We start from the raw sequence: 17,494 nt of genomic DNA, 5'->3' as shown, positions 1-17,494 counted from the left end.
AACTAACTGCTGTCACGGCTGCCTCCTGCTCTCCTACCTGTCAGAATCTAATCTCTCGATAGCAGCTGGAGAGACCTGGTTAGAGCATAAGTCAGACTACACCCCTCTGCTGCTCAAAGCTTTCTGGCACTTCCCATCTCACTCCAGGTGAAGCCCACAAGGCCGACCCACCTGCCAGGCCCCTCTTGCGGCCCCTGTCACCCTCCGTCTTCCTCACTCTCCCAGCCGCTGTCCCTTCCTTGTACCTGGAATGACCTGGCACACTCTGCCTCAGATTTTTGTACCTGCTGATCCCTTCACCTGGAACACTCTTCCCCTCACCTCCTTGGGTCTCTGCTCACATGTCACCTTTCCACAGAGTCCTTCCCCAGGTACCACTCTGCCTTGGCGTCCCCTAGCTCCACACTCAACACAGGAAGTACAGCTTCACGTATTTGTTTGCATACTACCCGTGTCACTCAGCTCCACAAGAGCAGTGACCTGATCTGTTTTATCCACTGATGTACCTCCTGGGCCCAGCAGTGCCCGACACACAGTAGGTGCTTGGAAAGATCTGCTGGGACAGATGTGGTGGCACACACCTGTCATCCCAGCTCAACTCAGGCAGCTTGGCAAGTTCAGCCTGGGCGACAGCAAGACCTAGCTTAAAAAAAAAAAAAGCTGGGAGGATAAATGAGTGAATGAATACCTGGCGATTGGCGGGAGGCGGGGCCTGCTGGACTGTGGCAGGTGCTGCTGGAGGCGTGTAGATGCTGTTTGTGGCCAGCGAGACAGTGGCCAGGGCAGGTGCGTTCCCCTGGCACTGTTCTCGCTTGTGGGTCATAAAGGCTGGCAGCGAATTGAACTGCTTCTTGCACTTTCCGCAGAGAAAGACATCCTCATCATCTAAGGGTCATACCCAGATGCAGGAAGGGACCATAGAGGGATTGAGTAATGGGGGAAAAAAAAGCAAGATTAAGTCAGGGGCATCATGGTGAAGAGTGGGAGACCACAGAACAGAGAGAACAGCAATTCTGGACAGCATTCGCGATTTGTTGAGTATGTCGAACATCAACCGGGAGCTTCCTGGGAGCTACACAGGCTCCTGTGGGAAGAGCCAGCCATGTGCAGCTAGGTAGCAAACCATTAGACACCAGGAAATAATAGAATGGGTTCAGTTCAAAGTTGATAATTTCAGTTTTTTTTTTTTTTCTTTTTTGGTACCAGGGATTCAATACAGGAGTGCTTAAGCACTGAGCCACATCCCCAGCCCTTTTTTGTATTTTATTTAGAGACAGGGTCTCACTGAGTTGCTTAGGGCCTCACTCAATTGCGGAGGCTAGCTTTGAACTCACGATCCTCCTGCCTCAGCTTCCCAAACCCCTGAGATTACAGGCTTGTGCCACTTCACCCAGCTAGGAATCTTTATCCTGCCTGAATTTATTCCTCTGTCTCCAAATGGACCAGGTGAGCACACTGCCCGCTGCTGAGCTGCTTCTCTTAGAACAACTCATTCTGCAAGGCTCACCTCCTTCAGGAAGGCTTCCCAAAGCCCTTGGCCAGAGTTCCTTCCTTTGGGTTCACCTCTCATATATTAGCTTTCTCATCATCACCAAACGATGAGTCCCCTAAGGGAAAGAAATGTGTCTTCTTTATCACCACAGCTGGGAAATCTTCTGGACACTTAGGAGGTCCTCAATGGATGTTTGCTGAATAAATGAAAAGTTAATTGAGCCAGGCATGGTGACACATAATAATCCCAGCAGCTCAGATCACAGATTCAAAGCCAGCCTCAGTAACTTAGCAAGGCTATAAGGAACTCTGTGGGACCCTGTCTCCAAATAAAAAAATAAAACAGGCTGGGATGTGGCTTAGTGGTTAAGTGTCCCTGGGTTCAATCTCCACTACAAAGGAAGGAAAGGAGGGAGGGAGGAAGGAAGGAAGGAAGGAAAAAATTAGTGGGAAACATGGGCTTCCTAGTTAAAGGTGTAAGTGAGTGACAGACTTCCCAGCCTGCCTTGTAGCAGCATGTCATGTGACTGAATTCTGACCAACAGAATGACAGCAGAATGTAGGGTATGTGCAACTTCCCCTTAAAAGGAAAAGGCTTGATTTCCACTTCTTTCTTTCTTCCCTTTGTGTTGGCCGGGAGGTGGCAACCACAGTAGGAGATGGGTGGGGCGGCCACCCTGGACTGCACGTGAGGACAACAGATCCACAGAAAGAAATCACCAGACTCACCTCAAATGCCCACCAGGGCTTCACCCAACAGAGAGATAAAGTTAATCTTCTAAAAACCATAAGAAACTTTCCTTTCTCATCTACAACAGTTGAAACCAAGTCCCGAGTACTCTCATAAGGTTCCTATGAAACAGGACAATTATCCTCATTTAATAGACATGGAAACTGACGCATAGGGAGGTTGATTCACTTGGCCAGGGCCACAGAGCCAGGGACTATGGACACAAAATTCAAACCAGGTTTTTATCCTTTTGTCCCGAGAGTGCTTCCTAAGTGCTTAAGAATGTTTGTGGAAGAAATAAATGAACATGCAGTCTCACATAAGGACTTGCAACAGAGTTTTGCCCTGTGTCTTAGGGACTTGGTCTTTAAATTGAAGACATTCATGTTCAGCCTATTGTTTCCGGAGAGTTGAGAAACAACTTCCAGAGAAAATGAAAAGCATTGCCCAGCATCGGGCTCCCACAGCCACTAAGTAAGTGAGAGAGCGTCCTTAGAGCTACGCAGAGAAGGCCTGAATAAACCTGAAGGTCCAGGCTGGGAGGGTGGGAGACAGGGTTCAGATTCCCAGGGATATCCTGGGGACCCAGTGACAGTTTACTCCCACGCCCCCACAGGAGCTCTACGTGCTCTTCCTAAGCTCGGAGCCACTGACTCTCCACTGGTGGGTAGAGCAGATACTCACCCAATGGCTGGATGGCAGGGGGCGCACTGACATTCTGGCCTGTTGGATCAGGGACTGCTCCTTGGCCATCCAACAATGACTGGACGGCCAGAACAGTCTGATTGTCCATTCCTGAAAAAGACAACACGGGCTCTGAGGAAAGTGGGCCCAGACCTTGCTGTCTTCATCCTCCCGAGCCAGACCCACTGCAACACCAGGTAGAGACAGCTGGCAGCGCCCAGTAGATGTTCTCTCCTACTGCCCTGTAACAGATCCCAAGATTTGCTGGGCACGGTTGCACACATCTGTAATGCCAGCAGCTCAGGAGGCTGAGGCAAGAGGATTGAAAGTTCAAAGCCAGCCCCAGCAAAAGTGAGACGCTAAGCAACTCAGTGAGCCCCTGTCTCTAAAGAAAATACAAAATAGGGCTGGGGAGGTGGCTCAGCAGTTAAGCACCCTGGGTTTAATCCCTGGCACGAGAGAGAGAGAGAGAGAGAGAGAGAGAGAGAGAGAGAGAGAGAGAGAGAGAGATTTGGAAAGATTCTGGGCCTGTGAGAAGCCTGTACCTGCCATCCTCACACTGCAAACTGACTTCCGCTGGATTCTCCCATGAAACAAACAATGTTCCAGCCTCTTTCCGTCACTGCTAGTTTGGATTCCTCTCTTACTGATGGCTACCTCTAATCCTAAACCGTGGAGCCCCTCTGGAAATCTTTCTCACCCATGCCGCATATCTCAAAGTCTGTCTGCATCCGGGCACCCTGGCCTTCTTTGTTCCCATCTGTCTTCCCTTCACTATCAAGCATCTGCTGAAGGCTGTCCTGCTCTTCATCTACCTACCTTCCAATCCTCCTGCTCCAGAGGGACTTAAGCTTCCACCTACACCAAAGACCACCTGGCAGCATCCAGACATGCCATGGAACACTTCCTTCTTGGCTCCAGGTACCACCCTTCCAAGGTCTCCTCCTCCTTTCTGGGGACTTGCTGTAGTTTAGATACGGAATATCCCCCAAAGCCTCATGTGTTGAAGGCATGGTCCCCAATGCAGCAATAGTCAGAAGTGGGGCTTTGGGAAGTGATTGGATCATGAAGGTCTGATCTCATTAACAGACTAACCTCTGATGGGTTCATGCTTGAATGGACTACTGGAAAGGGGTGGAAACTAGGAGGTGGGGCCTGGTGGGAGGAAGTGCGTCCTTGGGGACATGCTCTGCAAAGAATACATTCTTGTCCCTGGCCCTCCCTGCCAAGATGTGGTGAGGCAGTGTTCTGCCTTATCACAGGCCCACAGCAATGGGGCCAGCTGACTAGGGACTGAAACCTCTGGAATCATGAGCCGAATTAATCTTTCACCCTTTAAGCTGTTTATCTCAGGCATTTCATCATAGTTATAAAAAGCCGTCTAGCACACACCTCCTTTCCTCTCCTGTCTGCTCCCTAAACATTGCTATTTCCAGAGGTTCCTTCTGTCTGGACTCTTTCCTATCCTGTCCCTGAGCGGGATGCAAAACTGTGTTTTAGAATCTGGGTACAAATCTGTACATGAATGTCCACAGAACTTTTACTCATGATTTTAAAAATCTGGAAACATTTCAGAAGACCCTCCAGTGGACAAATGGTTAAACTGGATCATCCATACCATGAAATATTCAGCAATAGGAAAAAACTAGCCACGCAAAAGGGCACACATCTATTATCCCAGTGGCTCGAGAGGCTGAGGCAGGAGGATTGCAAGTTCAAAGCCAGCCTCAGCAAAAGTGAGGTGTTAGGCAACTCAGTGAGATCCTGTCTCTAAATAAAATACAAAATAGGGCTGAGGGTGTGGCTCAGTGGTCAAGTGCCCTGAATTCAACCCTCAGTTACCCCTCCCCAAAAAAGAAAAGGAACAACCTACTGATAGCCACAACAACTTGAATCAACCTTCAACTGAGATGTGTGGGGAAAAAAGCAAGTCTCAAAGGTTATATATTCTACAATTCCATTAATAGGATGTTCTTTTGTGAGTGTGTGGGTGCTAGGGACTGAACCCAGGGCCCTGCACATGCTAGGCAAGTGCTCTGCCAGTGAGCTACCCCCCAGCCCTATAATATTCTTTAAATGACAAAACTTTAGAAACAGAGCAGATTAGCAGTTGCCAGGGGTCAAGGATGATGTGAATAGAAGAAGGATTTGTGATGTGGCTAGAAAAGGACAACACCTGGTAGTGACAGAACTGTTTTGTGTTGATTGACAGTTATATTCTCTAGTGTTACAAGATGTTACCACTGGGGGAGACTGGGTATAGGATATAGGGGATCATTCTATTATTTTTTAATTGGTGCATTATAATTTTAAATAATAGTGGGATTCAACTGGGTGTGGGGACACACACCAATAATCTCAAGAGACTGTGGAGGCTGAGGGAAGATAGAAAGTTTCAGTCCAGCCTAAATAACTTAGCAAGACCCTATCTCAAAATAAAAAAAAATACAGAAGGGCTGGGGATACAGCTCAGTGGTAGAGCATCCCTGGGTTCAATCCCCAGTACCACACACAGACAGAACAGAGCACCACTCCCAAAATGCCTCTTGGGTACCCCTTCATTCTTTCCTTACCTACTGCTCCCTCCTCCACTTTCTGGACTTTTAGCAAACCTAGCTACCAAGTTTGTCTCAGATCCACTCTTTCAATCCCCTCAGCTGTCCCCTGGCCGGGGCCACCATCAGTTCTCAGCTGACTCTGGGAAGAGTCCTCACTCACCTCCCAAGAGCCACTCTGGCCCCCTCCAGTCTGTTCCCGCAGAGGCCATGGTGAACTTTATAAAACATACATTAGCTTGTGCGGCTCCCCTGCTGAAAATCTTTTCTTAGCTCCACACTGATCCCAAGATAAAGTTCAGAAGCTTCATCAAACCAATGGAAGCCTCTTCTCTAGCTGCTCCCCTGCATGAGAAACCAGGGGAGAGCTTTGCAAATGCAATTCCCACCGCCTGGGTCATTCAGATGACCCTCTCCCCTGGATCTTCAGGCCTGCTGCCCTTCCCTCGCCCAGCAGGCATGGTGATGTCCTAGGGGCTGATTTCTCTTTTACTTATTCATTTATATTTTGGTGTTGGGAACTGAACCCAGAGCTTGTGCATGACCCTCCTCTACCACAAGCTCTAGTCCCAGCTGATTTCTCTTTTAATTTCTTCTTTATTCAATACACAAATTAATTCTTGTAATTATTATTCTAATAGTGCAGATGAAAGAGAAAGGCCTCACTCCATCTTCTTATCCTCCCACACAGAACCCCCACTGACCCTCACCCTTCACATCCATCACCCCTATTTTCTTCATTTTGCACAAATGGCCAGCTGAGATCTTCTTTCACCATCTACCTTTTCTAGAATTCTATCATTTCTACAATTGCTATTTCTATGTCTCTCTCCACCACAACCACTAGACTGGAGGGTGCAGATGGGAAGTGTGTCTGGCTCAATGACTATTCTTGAAATTGAACCCCCCTCCATGGTGAGAACTCTTAACCGTTCAAGAAGTAAAGCAAGTGGCCCAGATTTCCAAGGGAGGTGCAGAACTCAAAGTCTCCTCCCACCACCCACCCCACCTCACCCCACCCCAGCCCCACCAGCTCAATCCACTTCCGTTTGCATTCTAGCCGATTACTCATCTTTCTAGGGTCTGTATTTCCCCCAGGGTCTACTGTGTGCCCTGGTCCGGAGTAGCTAAGGCTACCCTTGCCCCCTGATGCCAGCAGGTGCACACGGAGGCGCTCCAAGTTTGCTGTATCTGAAGCCTCCGATTCTCTGAGGCTAAGAACCACTCTCCATCCCGGGATCCTGCAGATCAAGGGCCAGTCAGTGGGCACCCAGTATTTACAGCTTGGATCTGAGAGCACCGCATCCCGCCAGGCACACGCCGGCGGGCATCGTGTGTTGGTCTGAGTGTGCAACAGTCGGTGCCCCAGCAGGGCACACGCGGTAGAAGCCCAGGTGTGCGGGCTTGGGTCTGTGAACTGCTAGTCTCGAGCCTGCACACCGATGGCGCCTCTCCCTTGCCAGTCTGCATATAAGGGACTACGTGCCAGCACGAGGCACAGTTCGCACACGGAAGCTCTTCATGGGCAGGGCGCTGGCCCAGCTGCCCAAGCCCTGGCGCGGGTCAGCGGCTCCTGCACCGCGTCCCTCCGCGCCCGGGTCCTGCGGAGCAGCGGCGCGGCCCGGCTGTTCCCGCCGGGACACCCTTCCCGCGCCGGCCCGAGGCCCTGAGGCTGGAGCTGTTCCGGGCCCGCGGCCCCCTCCCCGCTGGACCAGCTCTCGACGGCTGTTCGGGGACCGGTGCCCACGCCAGGCCTCGGCTCCCGCGGCTGTTCCGGTCCCGCTGCGCCCTCCCCGCCGGACCGCGGCTCCAGCGGCTCTTCTCGCCTGCGCCCCTCCCGCCCCGCGGCTGTTCCGGGCCCCGCGCCCTCCGCCCCGAGGCCGCCGCGCGCCCTGGGCCCGGCACTGCGAGGGCGCGGCGGGAGGGGGCGCAGCGCGGAACAGCCGCCTCCACGGGCCCCGTAGCTGCTCACCCTCCAGGGCCTCGAAGATCGCCTGCGCCATCTTGGAGCCGCCGCCGCCGCCGCAGCCGCCGCGGGAGCCCAAGCCGGGCTACGCGAGCATTGTGGGAGCAGCGGCGGTGGCGGGGTTGGGGCCGCCAGGGGGCGCCCGAGAGCCGCCGCCGAGCCCCCGGCCACTGCTGGCGGGACCCCAGCGTCCCTAGGCTCCCGCATCTCGCCCCGGTGGCGCAGTGTCTGGCGCCTCCGGGCCCCATCCCCACCTCCCTGGAGGACCTCAGTGGGCCGCGCCCAGGGGACCCTCCCGCCCTGTTATCTGAACCACTCACCAGACCAGACCCCCCACCGACAGCCCGACCCTGCTCCCATCCCAACTTTGCAACACCAGCTCCAGCTCACGCGGACCACTCGACTCTGTCACAAGGACTCCCGCAAACCCCAACTGGGCGACCCAGGTTCCACCCCTTGTCACAGACTTCCCTCCCGCGGAAGCCCCCATCTTTCCCCACCACCGGTCTCTCCTCGTGTAACTTCCCATCACTGCCTGGGCTTAATCAGGGCAGCAGAATAGAACAGACATTATGATTGATGTATGTATATAGGTGACTCTATGACCAGTGTGATTCTGCAATCTGTACAATCAGAAAAATGAGAAATTATACCCCAATGATACAAATGTATGAATTGCCAAGATCATTGTAATGTCATGTGTAGATTAAATAAATAAATAAATAATAAAAAGCTTGTGACACTGAAAAAAAAAATCCCCTATCACCTCAGATTCCTCCATGGCTGAAGACCCCCCCCATTTCCACCTTTCGGGGGCCTCCTATTTTCCTTTCCTATGGATCCATTCCTGCTTCCCCAGGGACTCCCATTTTCTTTTTTGAAACAAGGTCTTGCTGGATTGCTGAGGGTCTCCCTAAATTTCCTAGGCTGGCCTCAAACTTGAGATCCTCCTGCCTCAGTCTCCTGAGTAGCTGGGATTACAGGCATGTGCTGAGCCCTGCTAAAGACCCTATTTTTGATACATAAACCCCCAGTGCTCAGCCAGTCACTCCCAGCCCAGCCTCACAGAGGTCCATTCAAGGTCTCACAGGGACCCTCCCACCTACCTCTCTCTGTATCTTCCCCCAGATTCATTCATTCTCTCTCTCTCTCTCTCTCTCTCTCTCACACACACACACACACACACACACACACACACCCTCACCCTCTATACAACCAAATTCTCTTAGCTCTAAAAATTCACTGATCCTTTCCCATGAAGGAGTGGGAGAAAACAGACATTCAATCTTTTTTTTTTTTAATATTTTTTAGTTTTCAATGAACCTTTATTTTATTTATTTATATGTGGTGCTGAGGATCATGGAATCATAGTCTAGCAGGCGAGATAGGCTGTAAACAGTGCCCAGTGCCTCAAACATGCTAGGCAAGCGCTCTACCACTGACATTCAATCTTAAAAATTATTATGTTTTTTAGCCGGGCACGGTGGCGCACGTCTGTAATCCCAGTGGCTCAGGAGGCTGAGGCAGCAGGATCTCGAGTTCAGACCCAGCCTCGGCAACAGTGAGGTGCTGAGCAACTAATTCAGTGAGACCCTGTCTCTAAATAAAATACGAAATAGGGCTGGGATTGTGGCTCAGTGGTTGAGTGCCCTTGAGTTCAATCCCTGGTACCAAAAATAAAATGAATTTTTAAAAAATCTTTAATGGTTCTGGGGATTGAACCCAGGGCCCTGGGTCTTGCTAGGGAAGTGCTCTACCCCGTGCTGTACTGAGGTGCATCCCCAGCCCATCTACTTTCATTCTGCAGACCCCCAAACCACTACATACAGATCCCCTAAGGAGGGTGTGTAGCTCAGTGGTAGAACACTGCACAGTATGTGTGAAGCCCTGGGTTCAATCCCCAGCACCCAAATAAATGAATAAATACATTTATCCTAAAAATTAAGCAATATTCATTCAAAGCTTCTCCCCTTGTGGAATGCTGCCAGTTCACTGTTCTGATGACTTGCTGCACAGACCCTCTGTTTATCCACCACCCAAGACTCATTTCTAACAATGAACTCCCCATCCTGCTCTGAATCACCCCTGTTCCCCCACTACTACCACCACCCTCTCCATTCCCCCTTGCACATGAGCCCTGAGCAAATATCTCCCACAGAAAACCCCCTCTTCTAGACTCTATACCTGGCTCCTTTCCTGGGAAACTTGAGACCCAGGGCCTACCTATTGCCTCTCTGGTAGGAGTAAGAGCAGGGTTCCCTCTTCGTATAACTTTATTATTATTATTATTATTATTATTATTATTATTATTATTATTCAAGTAATAATATATCCACATTCATTTTTTAAAATTTTGGACGTCTACTATGTGCTGTACTGTTCTAAATGCTGGGGACACATCCCTGACAAAAAGACAAAAATCCTTGCCTTTATAGAATCATGGTCTAGCAGGCGAGATAGGCTGTAAACAAGAGAGAGAGAAGGTTCTGTGACTTTAATTTTTTCTGAGAGAAAACGAGGCTGTTTTAGTGAGGGTGATCAGGAAGGGTCTCTCTGAGGAGATGGACCTGAGAAATGAGCTGGAGTCAGCTATACGAAGAGAGAACACGAAGAACAGAGCGGACACTGGGGTGGGGCTCAGTGGTAGAGCACTCACCTGGCAGGTGTGAGGACTGGATTCCATCCTCAGCACCACATAAAAATAATCACACAAGATAAAGGTATTGTGCCCATCTACAACTAAAAAATATATATATTTTAAAAAAGAAAAGAAAGGCAGAGGGGGCAGGTGCAGTGCCTTAGGCCTCCAGCTACATGGAGACTGAGCACAGAGGATCAAAAGTTTGAGGTCAGCCTGGGCTACTTAGTGAGCCATTGTCTCAAAATAAAAAATAAAAAATGGGGCTGGGGTGGTAGCTCAGTGGTAGAGCGCTCACCTTGCATGCATGAGGCACTGGGTTCGATCCTCAGCACACATAAATGTAAAATAAAGATATTGTGTCCACCCAAAACTAAAAAAAATGTTAAAAATAAATAAATAAAAAGTAAAAAATGCTGGGGATTGGGCTGTGGCTGTGGCTCAGTGGTAGAGCACTTGCCTAGCATGCGTGAGACACTGGGTTCCATCCTCGGCACCACATAAAAATAAACAGATAAAATAAAGGCATTCTGTTCACCTACAACGACAGAATTTTTTTTTTAAATGCTGAGGATGGAGGCTGGGGTTGTGGCTTAGTGATAGAGCACTTGCATAGCCTGTGTGAGGCACTGAATAAAATAAAGTCATTGTGTCCTTCCACAACTAAAAATTACAAAAGAAGAAGATTCCACTAACAAAAAGCAACACAAAACATGGTGGTTTTCCAACATGCACATAGTATATTTTGATCACAGCATATTTAAATTTTATTCTTATTTATTTATTTTACAGTAGAATGCATTTTGACATATTGTACACAAATGGAGCACAACTTCTCATTCCTCTGGCTGTACATGGTGCAGAGTCACTCTAGCAGTGTAATCATACATGTATATAGGGTAAAATGTCTGTCTCATTCTACTGTCCTTCCCATCCCCACAGCCCCACCCCTCCCCTCACTCCCTTCTACACAAACCAAAGTTCCTTCCTTCTTCCCTCTCTCCCCCTCCCCCGCCCTTTGAGGATCAGCATCCGTTTATCAGAGAAACCATTTGGCTTTTGGTTTTTTGGGATTGGCTCATTTCACTTAGCATGATATTCTCTAGTTCCATCCATTTACTTCCAAATGCCATAATTTCATTCTCCTTTAAGGCTGAGTAGTATTCCATTGTGTATATATACCATATTTTCTTTATCCATTTATCTGTTGAAGGGCATCTAGGTTGATTCCATAGTTTAGCTATTGTGAATTGAACTGCTATAAACACCGATGTGACTGCGTCCCTGTAAGTATGCTGATTTTAAGTCCTTTAGGTATAGACTGAGGCGTGGGATAGCTGGGTCCAATGGTGGTTCCATTCCCAGTCTTCTGAGGGTCTCCATACTGCTTTCCATAGTGGTTGCACCAATTTGCAGTCCCACCAGCCATGTCTGAGTGTGCCTTTCCCCCCACATCCTTGCCAACCCTTATTATTGCTGCTATTGTTCTGACTGGAGTTGGTTACGGTATACTTTTATCAGCTCTACAGGGCATTTGCACATGCTGTTCTCTCTTCCTGAAAGGCTGTTTTCCTACCTTCATCAGAACAATGGGAATGTGCCTTCTTGCCTCCTCTGACAAGCTCTCCCTGACCTCCAGGATGGCTTTAAACCCTCCTTTGCCATTTTAGGTTCTCCAGTGCCTGGTACAAATGATAGACCCAACCTGATCTTTTCTTAAAATTGGGAGCCATCTCGCCACAAAGCCATGAAAAGATAATTTCGGCTTTACTATAAATTACTGCGAATTCTGAACCTGCTTGGAATGCCTGCCCGTGCCTTGAACTCACCCATGCCTGGCTCTCTGACCAGATAGCAGCCCTCTCTGAAACTTTAGTGACGCCTCACAAATCTTGGCCTTCCCTGGCCAGACAACGACCCTCTCTGAGGCTCTAATGGTCCTCATAAATTCTGATGTTGGGGCCAGCAAAAAATGTAAACTACCATCAGTGTGATGCTCGTCAGAGTTCTGTTATCTGTAACCCCACTTTGAGTAACTTTCTGAGCTATAAAGCTGGGCTGCAGGAAAGCTGGGGTGCTGTCTTGTTCCTGCCATTTTGGGAGGGAGAGGCAGCCTGGCCGGTCGAAATAATAAGCTTGCTTTAATTTGATTTTAATTGGAGTCAGTGGTCTTTTCTTCATCCTGGTCTAACAAAACCCCTATTATGTGATACTCCGCTATTGGCGGTTCTGTTTTTCTCCACTCCTTCCATAGGGAGCCCTATGTTGAAGTGAAAAGGTTGGGCGAACGTCAGAGGAAAAGACCACCAAGAGACTGTCTCATGCAACAGCAAAGGGTTTATTGGGGGTCCAGCATGCTGGGGCTCAGAGCTCACTTCAGAGGAGCGGAGAGCAAAGAGCCCTCCGCAGTACAGCTTGAGCAGGGCTTATATACATTTTTTGAAAAGGGGCAGGGACTTCACGTTCAGCATAACAAATCATCACACGCCGCTGGAAAATCAAACAACAACTCAACCATGATTAGTACATTCACTGGCGGGAACAGGTCGGGTAGGGGTGATTGGTCAGCACAAAGAAGGGTATACATATGAACTGATTGGCTTAAGCCCTGAGGTGTGTACATGCCGGACTGCACGGTTTCTGGGGAGGGGGTTGTTTTTACAGAGCAACCAGATGGTCAGGGGAGATTTCAACATACATTTCACTGGCTTTTCCGGGAGTTGTTTTAAACTTCCACATGAATTTCGGGTTCCAAATACAACTTAACAGAACTTATAAACTTTACAGAACTTGAAACAAATCTTATCTTTTACATTTCAATTTCTTTAACCTTTCAGAAGGAGTGTGGTGGGGGTGGGCACAGTGGGCCACTTCACCTTTTGAATATAGCCCTCCTTGCTCTCAGGCTTATTTTTAAAAGAACATGTTTTTTTCTCTTCTCCCCCTCCCCCTGTCTAACAAGATTAGGGTGACTGTGTTATCTTCCCCTAGTTAATTGCCCATGAACACACTTGCCAAGGAAGGAGCTATCTGCCAGAGGATCTAAGAAGTGAATACCTAACACAGTTAGGGTGGCCCCGGACCCCCTACTGATGCAACCCTTGAAGGAGTTCTTTAAAATCCCCCTGTTCCTCCTGATGGACAGAATTGCAGCCTCTGGGACAGGAATCCCCTGTGTTTCTTCTTTACTTGCAAAGCAATAACACTTTTTTCCTTTTTCTCAAGACTGTGCCCTCATGATTAAGTTGGCATGAATTGGCATCACTGGGAACAAGGACTGAGATTGTGGTAACAGTTGGATCTCAAGGCTTGGCACAGAGGCAACCGTGGAAATGCCCTGACTTGATGGGACAGCTCATGAAGGGCTCTGAGATGCAGAGCTCTAGAGCCCCACCCCAGCAGGCAGGCAGCCTCCTGCCACAAGCTTTCAACACCAACATTTTATTAGTCCCATGTCCCATTTCCTCAAGGCCACCTAGTTGACACTGAACAGCTTAGTCTGGTGGCTAATCGCAGCTTAGAGACTTCTGGGACAAGGAGTCATGTAGCAATTCCAGGCATAGAGCCAAGTAGGGAAAAGGGAAAGTTTGAGGAATTTCTAGTGTCCCACTCCACAGTGAGTGTCCCAGCTACCCCAGATAAGTTGACTTCTGTATCGGGAGGGGAGAATCATGAGGCACTGGAACCAAACTCCCAGTGGAAGAGGAGTAGAGGACACACAGGGAGCAGCGCTGGGTATCACCCTCTTGTTAGACTTGTCGGCATTGAGACGAGGCAGAAAAGCATGGCAACTGTTATGGACTGAACTTGTGACATTCCCCCACTGCCACCAGAATTCACATACCTCAGAATGTGGCAGTATTTGGAGATAGGGCTTTTCCAGAGGTAACTAAAGCTGATTGAGGTCACATAAGTGGGCCCTAATCCGATATGATGTGCTTATATGGAAAATGCGAGGACCCACCGAGGTGGGCAGAGCGGGCAATCATGTGAGGACACAGAAGGTGGCTATTAGCAAGCCAAGGAGAGAGGCCTCAGGAAAAAGTAAACTTACTGACCCCCTGAATTTGAACCTCTAGCCTCCAGAATTGTGAGAATATTTATGTTGCTATGCCACCCAGTCTGTAGTATATTGTGATGGCAACCTTAGAAAACTAATATAGTGGTTAAGATAAAGAACTCTGGAGCCAAGGCAGGAGGCTTGGACTCCAACCTGGCCCCATCCCTTATTAGCAGTATCATCTTGCTTTTCTGTGCCTCAGTCTCCCAGAGGATAAGTGGGCATGGTTATAGAAACTACTTCTTAGGTCGTTGTGACAAGGAAATCATTAACAAAGCATTCAGGGGCTGGGGCTGGGGCTCGGTGGTACAGCACTCGCCTACCATGCAGGAAGCCCTGGGTTGGCCTCAGCACTGCCAAGAAACAAAAAAAAGGTGGGGGAAGGGGGAAGCCAGGCACAGTGGCGAATGCCTGTAATCCCAGCCTCTCGGGAGGCTGAGGCAGGAGGATTGTGAGTTCAAAGCCAGCCTCAGCAACGGTGAGGTGCTTAGCAACTCAGAGAGACCCTGTTTCTAAATAAAAGACAAAAGAGGGCTGGGGATGTGGCTCAGTGGTTGAGTGCCCCTGAGTTCAATCCCCAGTACACCCCCCAAAAAAGAAAACAATTTCTGATATTCAATAAGTATTCCAGGATGCTCATTAAATAAATTTTATTTATCTGGTCAAAGGTCCCTATTATTGAGAGTCTCAGAGTTGTGTAAATTAAAAAGTGTCACGAGGTAATAAGTGTTTCTATTGTAGCAACTCTTTACCCTTACCACCCTGGGAGGCTGGTAAGGGCAGAATTTTTTCATCTATGTATGAAAGGGATTAGCAAAAGATGCCACCTGGAAGAACTTACTAAACCAAAGAATTTCCAAATATCCTCTGCTGATGCCAGACTATGTCATGGCTTAGTGACAAATTCTCCATGCAAATAGCAGGTGACATTTCTAAAAGTTTCTATGTAGTTCCTTTTCAAATTAACTATATTTTTAAAAGTTTTTTGTTATTTGTTGCTATTTTCTAACTTTGAATTTTGTGTTCACTATTTTCTTAAAACCTGTCTGTATATTATAATATCTGAAATCTATGTTAATCTGTTGGTTCTTCGCATTGTCTTGGGAGTCTGGTATCTCTGTGATGGGCATCATACTTGAAGAATTATTTATGGTGGTTCCCTGAAACCAAAGATGGATATGCCCTTCTCCAGAGAGGGTTTGTATTTGCTTTTGTCAAGGGTGTGGGTCACTCTTCATTATTTATCACCTCAAGCCAGGTTCCCCGTTTGTAGCTTGATTCACCAGTCTCTACTTCCTGGGCTGCGCTAGAACTCGTCAATGGTTACAACTTCCCAAGGAAGGGCTTTCAAACAATTAATTTGTCCTTTCTCTTCAACTTTTCTGCTCAACCCCAGACAGTGTTTTCTGCACTTCCCTGGGCCCAGCCAATCCGGTTGCACAAGTTCTTCATGTTGTCAGTGGGTTCTTATCGCATTAGACCAAAAAGTGAAACTCTTGGGGGGCAGTATCTCAGCTTAATGTGAGGAGATTCTGCTTTAAGACTCCCCACTTTGGGCAGGCCATGGGCTGACACTTCTCTCCCTCTTTTCCTGTGTGGTTGACAAACTGAAACTCACAGTTTCAATATTTGCAAATGCCCTCATATCATAAGTGGCTTGAGTGCACCAGTATTTGAATTCTATTGTTTATTATCTTATTACCAGCTTGCACTCAATAATTGGCCCAGACATTCCTCACACTGTTTAGCATGTCAGTGTTTATAAGAGGATATATATCACACATACATATATGTGTATACAAATACATGCCTTTTTGGTATATAAAATCTTTATTAATAGAAAATGCCTATAGACTCATTTCTTCTTGGACACACTATGGTACAGACATGGTGACCAGTGGTCTTGGTGTTCTGGCCTCAAATGTGAAGTGCCCAGAAGTGGCACAGGCCTCTGTCTTCTTCAGTTGCTCCCCATCTTCACAGAGATTGTTGTGCAGATCATTGGCCAGAACTTTGGGTGTCTGGTATCTCTGATTTTTTGCTGGTCATCATGTGCTGGCTATATTTTCCACTCTTTACATCTTTCTATCTGTTCAAGAACCAATCTGGAAGCCAGCAGCTTGTGAGGCTGAGCAGGAGGATCTCGAGTTCAGAGGCTCTAAGAAACTCAGTGAGACACCGTCTCTAAATAAAATACAAAATAGGACTGGGGATGTGGCTCAGTGGCCAAGTGCCCCTGAGTTAAATAACTGGTTATCCCCTCACCCCCCCAAAAAAGTTTTATATACTATCTAAGAAATTAACTTTTTGGAGGAATGATTAACTAAATAAATTAGTTCACCATTACTAAAGGGGAAAAAAAACCCAGAAAATCCAGTTTTAATAATAAAATAGATCCAGCAATTCTCTTCTTCACTGGGCTTTGATGTTGTCCTCTGACATTGCTTGATCCACCAGTCTCTACTGGCAATAATATCATGAGGTAAATATCGTATGGTCCAAGGGGACACTAGTACAAGTCACAGCCATCAACCAGTCGCAGATGCTCACTCCTGTAATCCCACTGACTCTGCGGAGGCTGTGGCAGGAGGACTGAAAGTACAAACCAGCCTGGGCAATTTAGCAAGACCCTGTTTCGAGATAAAAATAAATAAATAAATAAACACAAATGGCAATGTAGCCTAGTGGTAAAGCACCCCTGGGTTTGATCCTCGGTCAAAAAAAGAAAAGTCACAGCTATCAGTCAGTGTGTAGCTGTTAGCCAGTGTCAACCCCACACAGTAATGTCATATGTAAGTGTCACCCATAAACGCTATGAAACATGGAAGCCCCAAGCTGTATTGCCAAGTCGTATTGCTTCCAAAAGCATGTATGGATTAGGGTTACATCAAAAACAAAACGAAAAACGAAAAAGAAGACTAACAGGGAGCAGTGCTATTTTCCATGGGATATCTAGGAAAGCCTCTCTGATAACACGGTGTGTGAGCTGAAACCTGAAGGTTGAGAGGAAGTCAGCCATGGGAAGAGCTGGGGGGGCGGGGGGACGCATACCCGGTGGGGAAATAGTTACGTGCAAAGGGTTTGAGGCAGAAGGGTTCTTGGCAAGCTCAAGGAACAGAAAGGAAGCCTGTTGGGTGGAGAGGAGCGAGTGAGGTGGCAAGTGAGGAAGGTAGCACTAGTGAGGGAGGCAGGGGCCAGAGCATAAAGTTCTTTTCCTGTGGACCCTGGGGAGGAGTTTGGCTTTTAAGAGTTGGTGGAAGTCACTTAGGGTGTCACTTGATTTATGCTCTGAAAAGATGGTCGTGATGTGGGCTACCAAGTCAGAAGCGTCAAGCCAGGTTCCTCCTTATGTCACCACCTAAATCGTCTG

At 48.0% G+C, this 17,494-nt stretch overlaps 1 protein-coding gene across 5 annotated transcripts in view; it reads right to left on the bottom strand.

Moving 5' to 3' along the window:
• The window catches only part of Znf341 (zinc finger protein 341), a 43,055-nt gene extending 35,556 nt beyond the window's left edge, over positions 1-7,499 (bottom strand). For 2 of the 5 annotated variants that reach the window (XM_027945246.3, XM_027945248.3), the window contains exons 1-3: positions 7,433-7,499; positions 2,906-3,016; positions 689-885 (exon numbers count right to left, since the gene is read on the bottom strand). In XM_027945246.3, coding sequence (XP_027801047.2) covers positions 689-885; positions 2,906-3,016; positions 7,433-7,463 — 339 coding nt within the window. In that variant the 5' untranslated portion in view covers positions 7,464-7,499. Of the gene's footprint in view, positions 1-688; positions 886-1,507; positions 1,570-2,905; positions 3,017-5,623; positions 6,084-7,432 lie in introns of those variants that run through there. The other 3 variants (XM_027945245.3, XM_027945247.3, XM_071608850.1) reach the window with 2 other exon arrangements.
• Positions 7,500-17,494: the final 9,995 nt, after the last annotated feature.

Source organism: Marmota flaviventris, chromosome 2 (genome assembly GCF_047511675.1).
Source record: "Marmota flaviventris isolate mMarFla1 chromosome 2, mMarFla1.hap1, whole genome shotgun sequence".
Taxonomy (NCBI): domain Eukaryota; kingdom Metazoa; phylum Chordata; class Mammalia; order Rodentia; family Sciuridae; genus Marmota; species Marmota flaviventris.
Note: the sequence above shows the minus strand (reverse complement) of the source record. Positions and strands in the feature narration are given on the sequence as shown.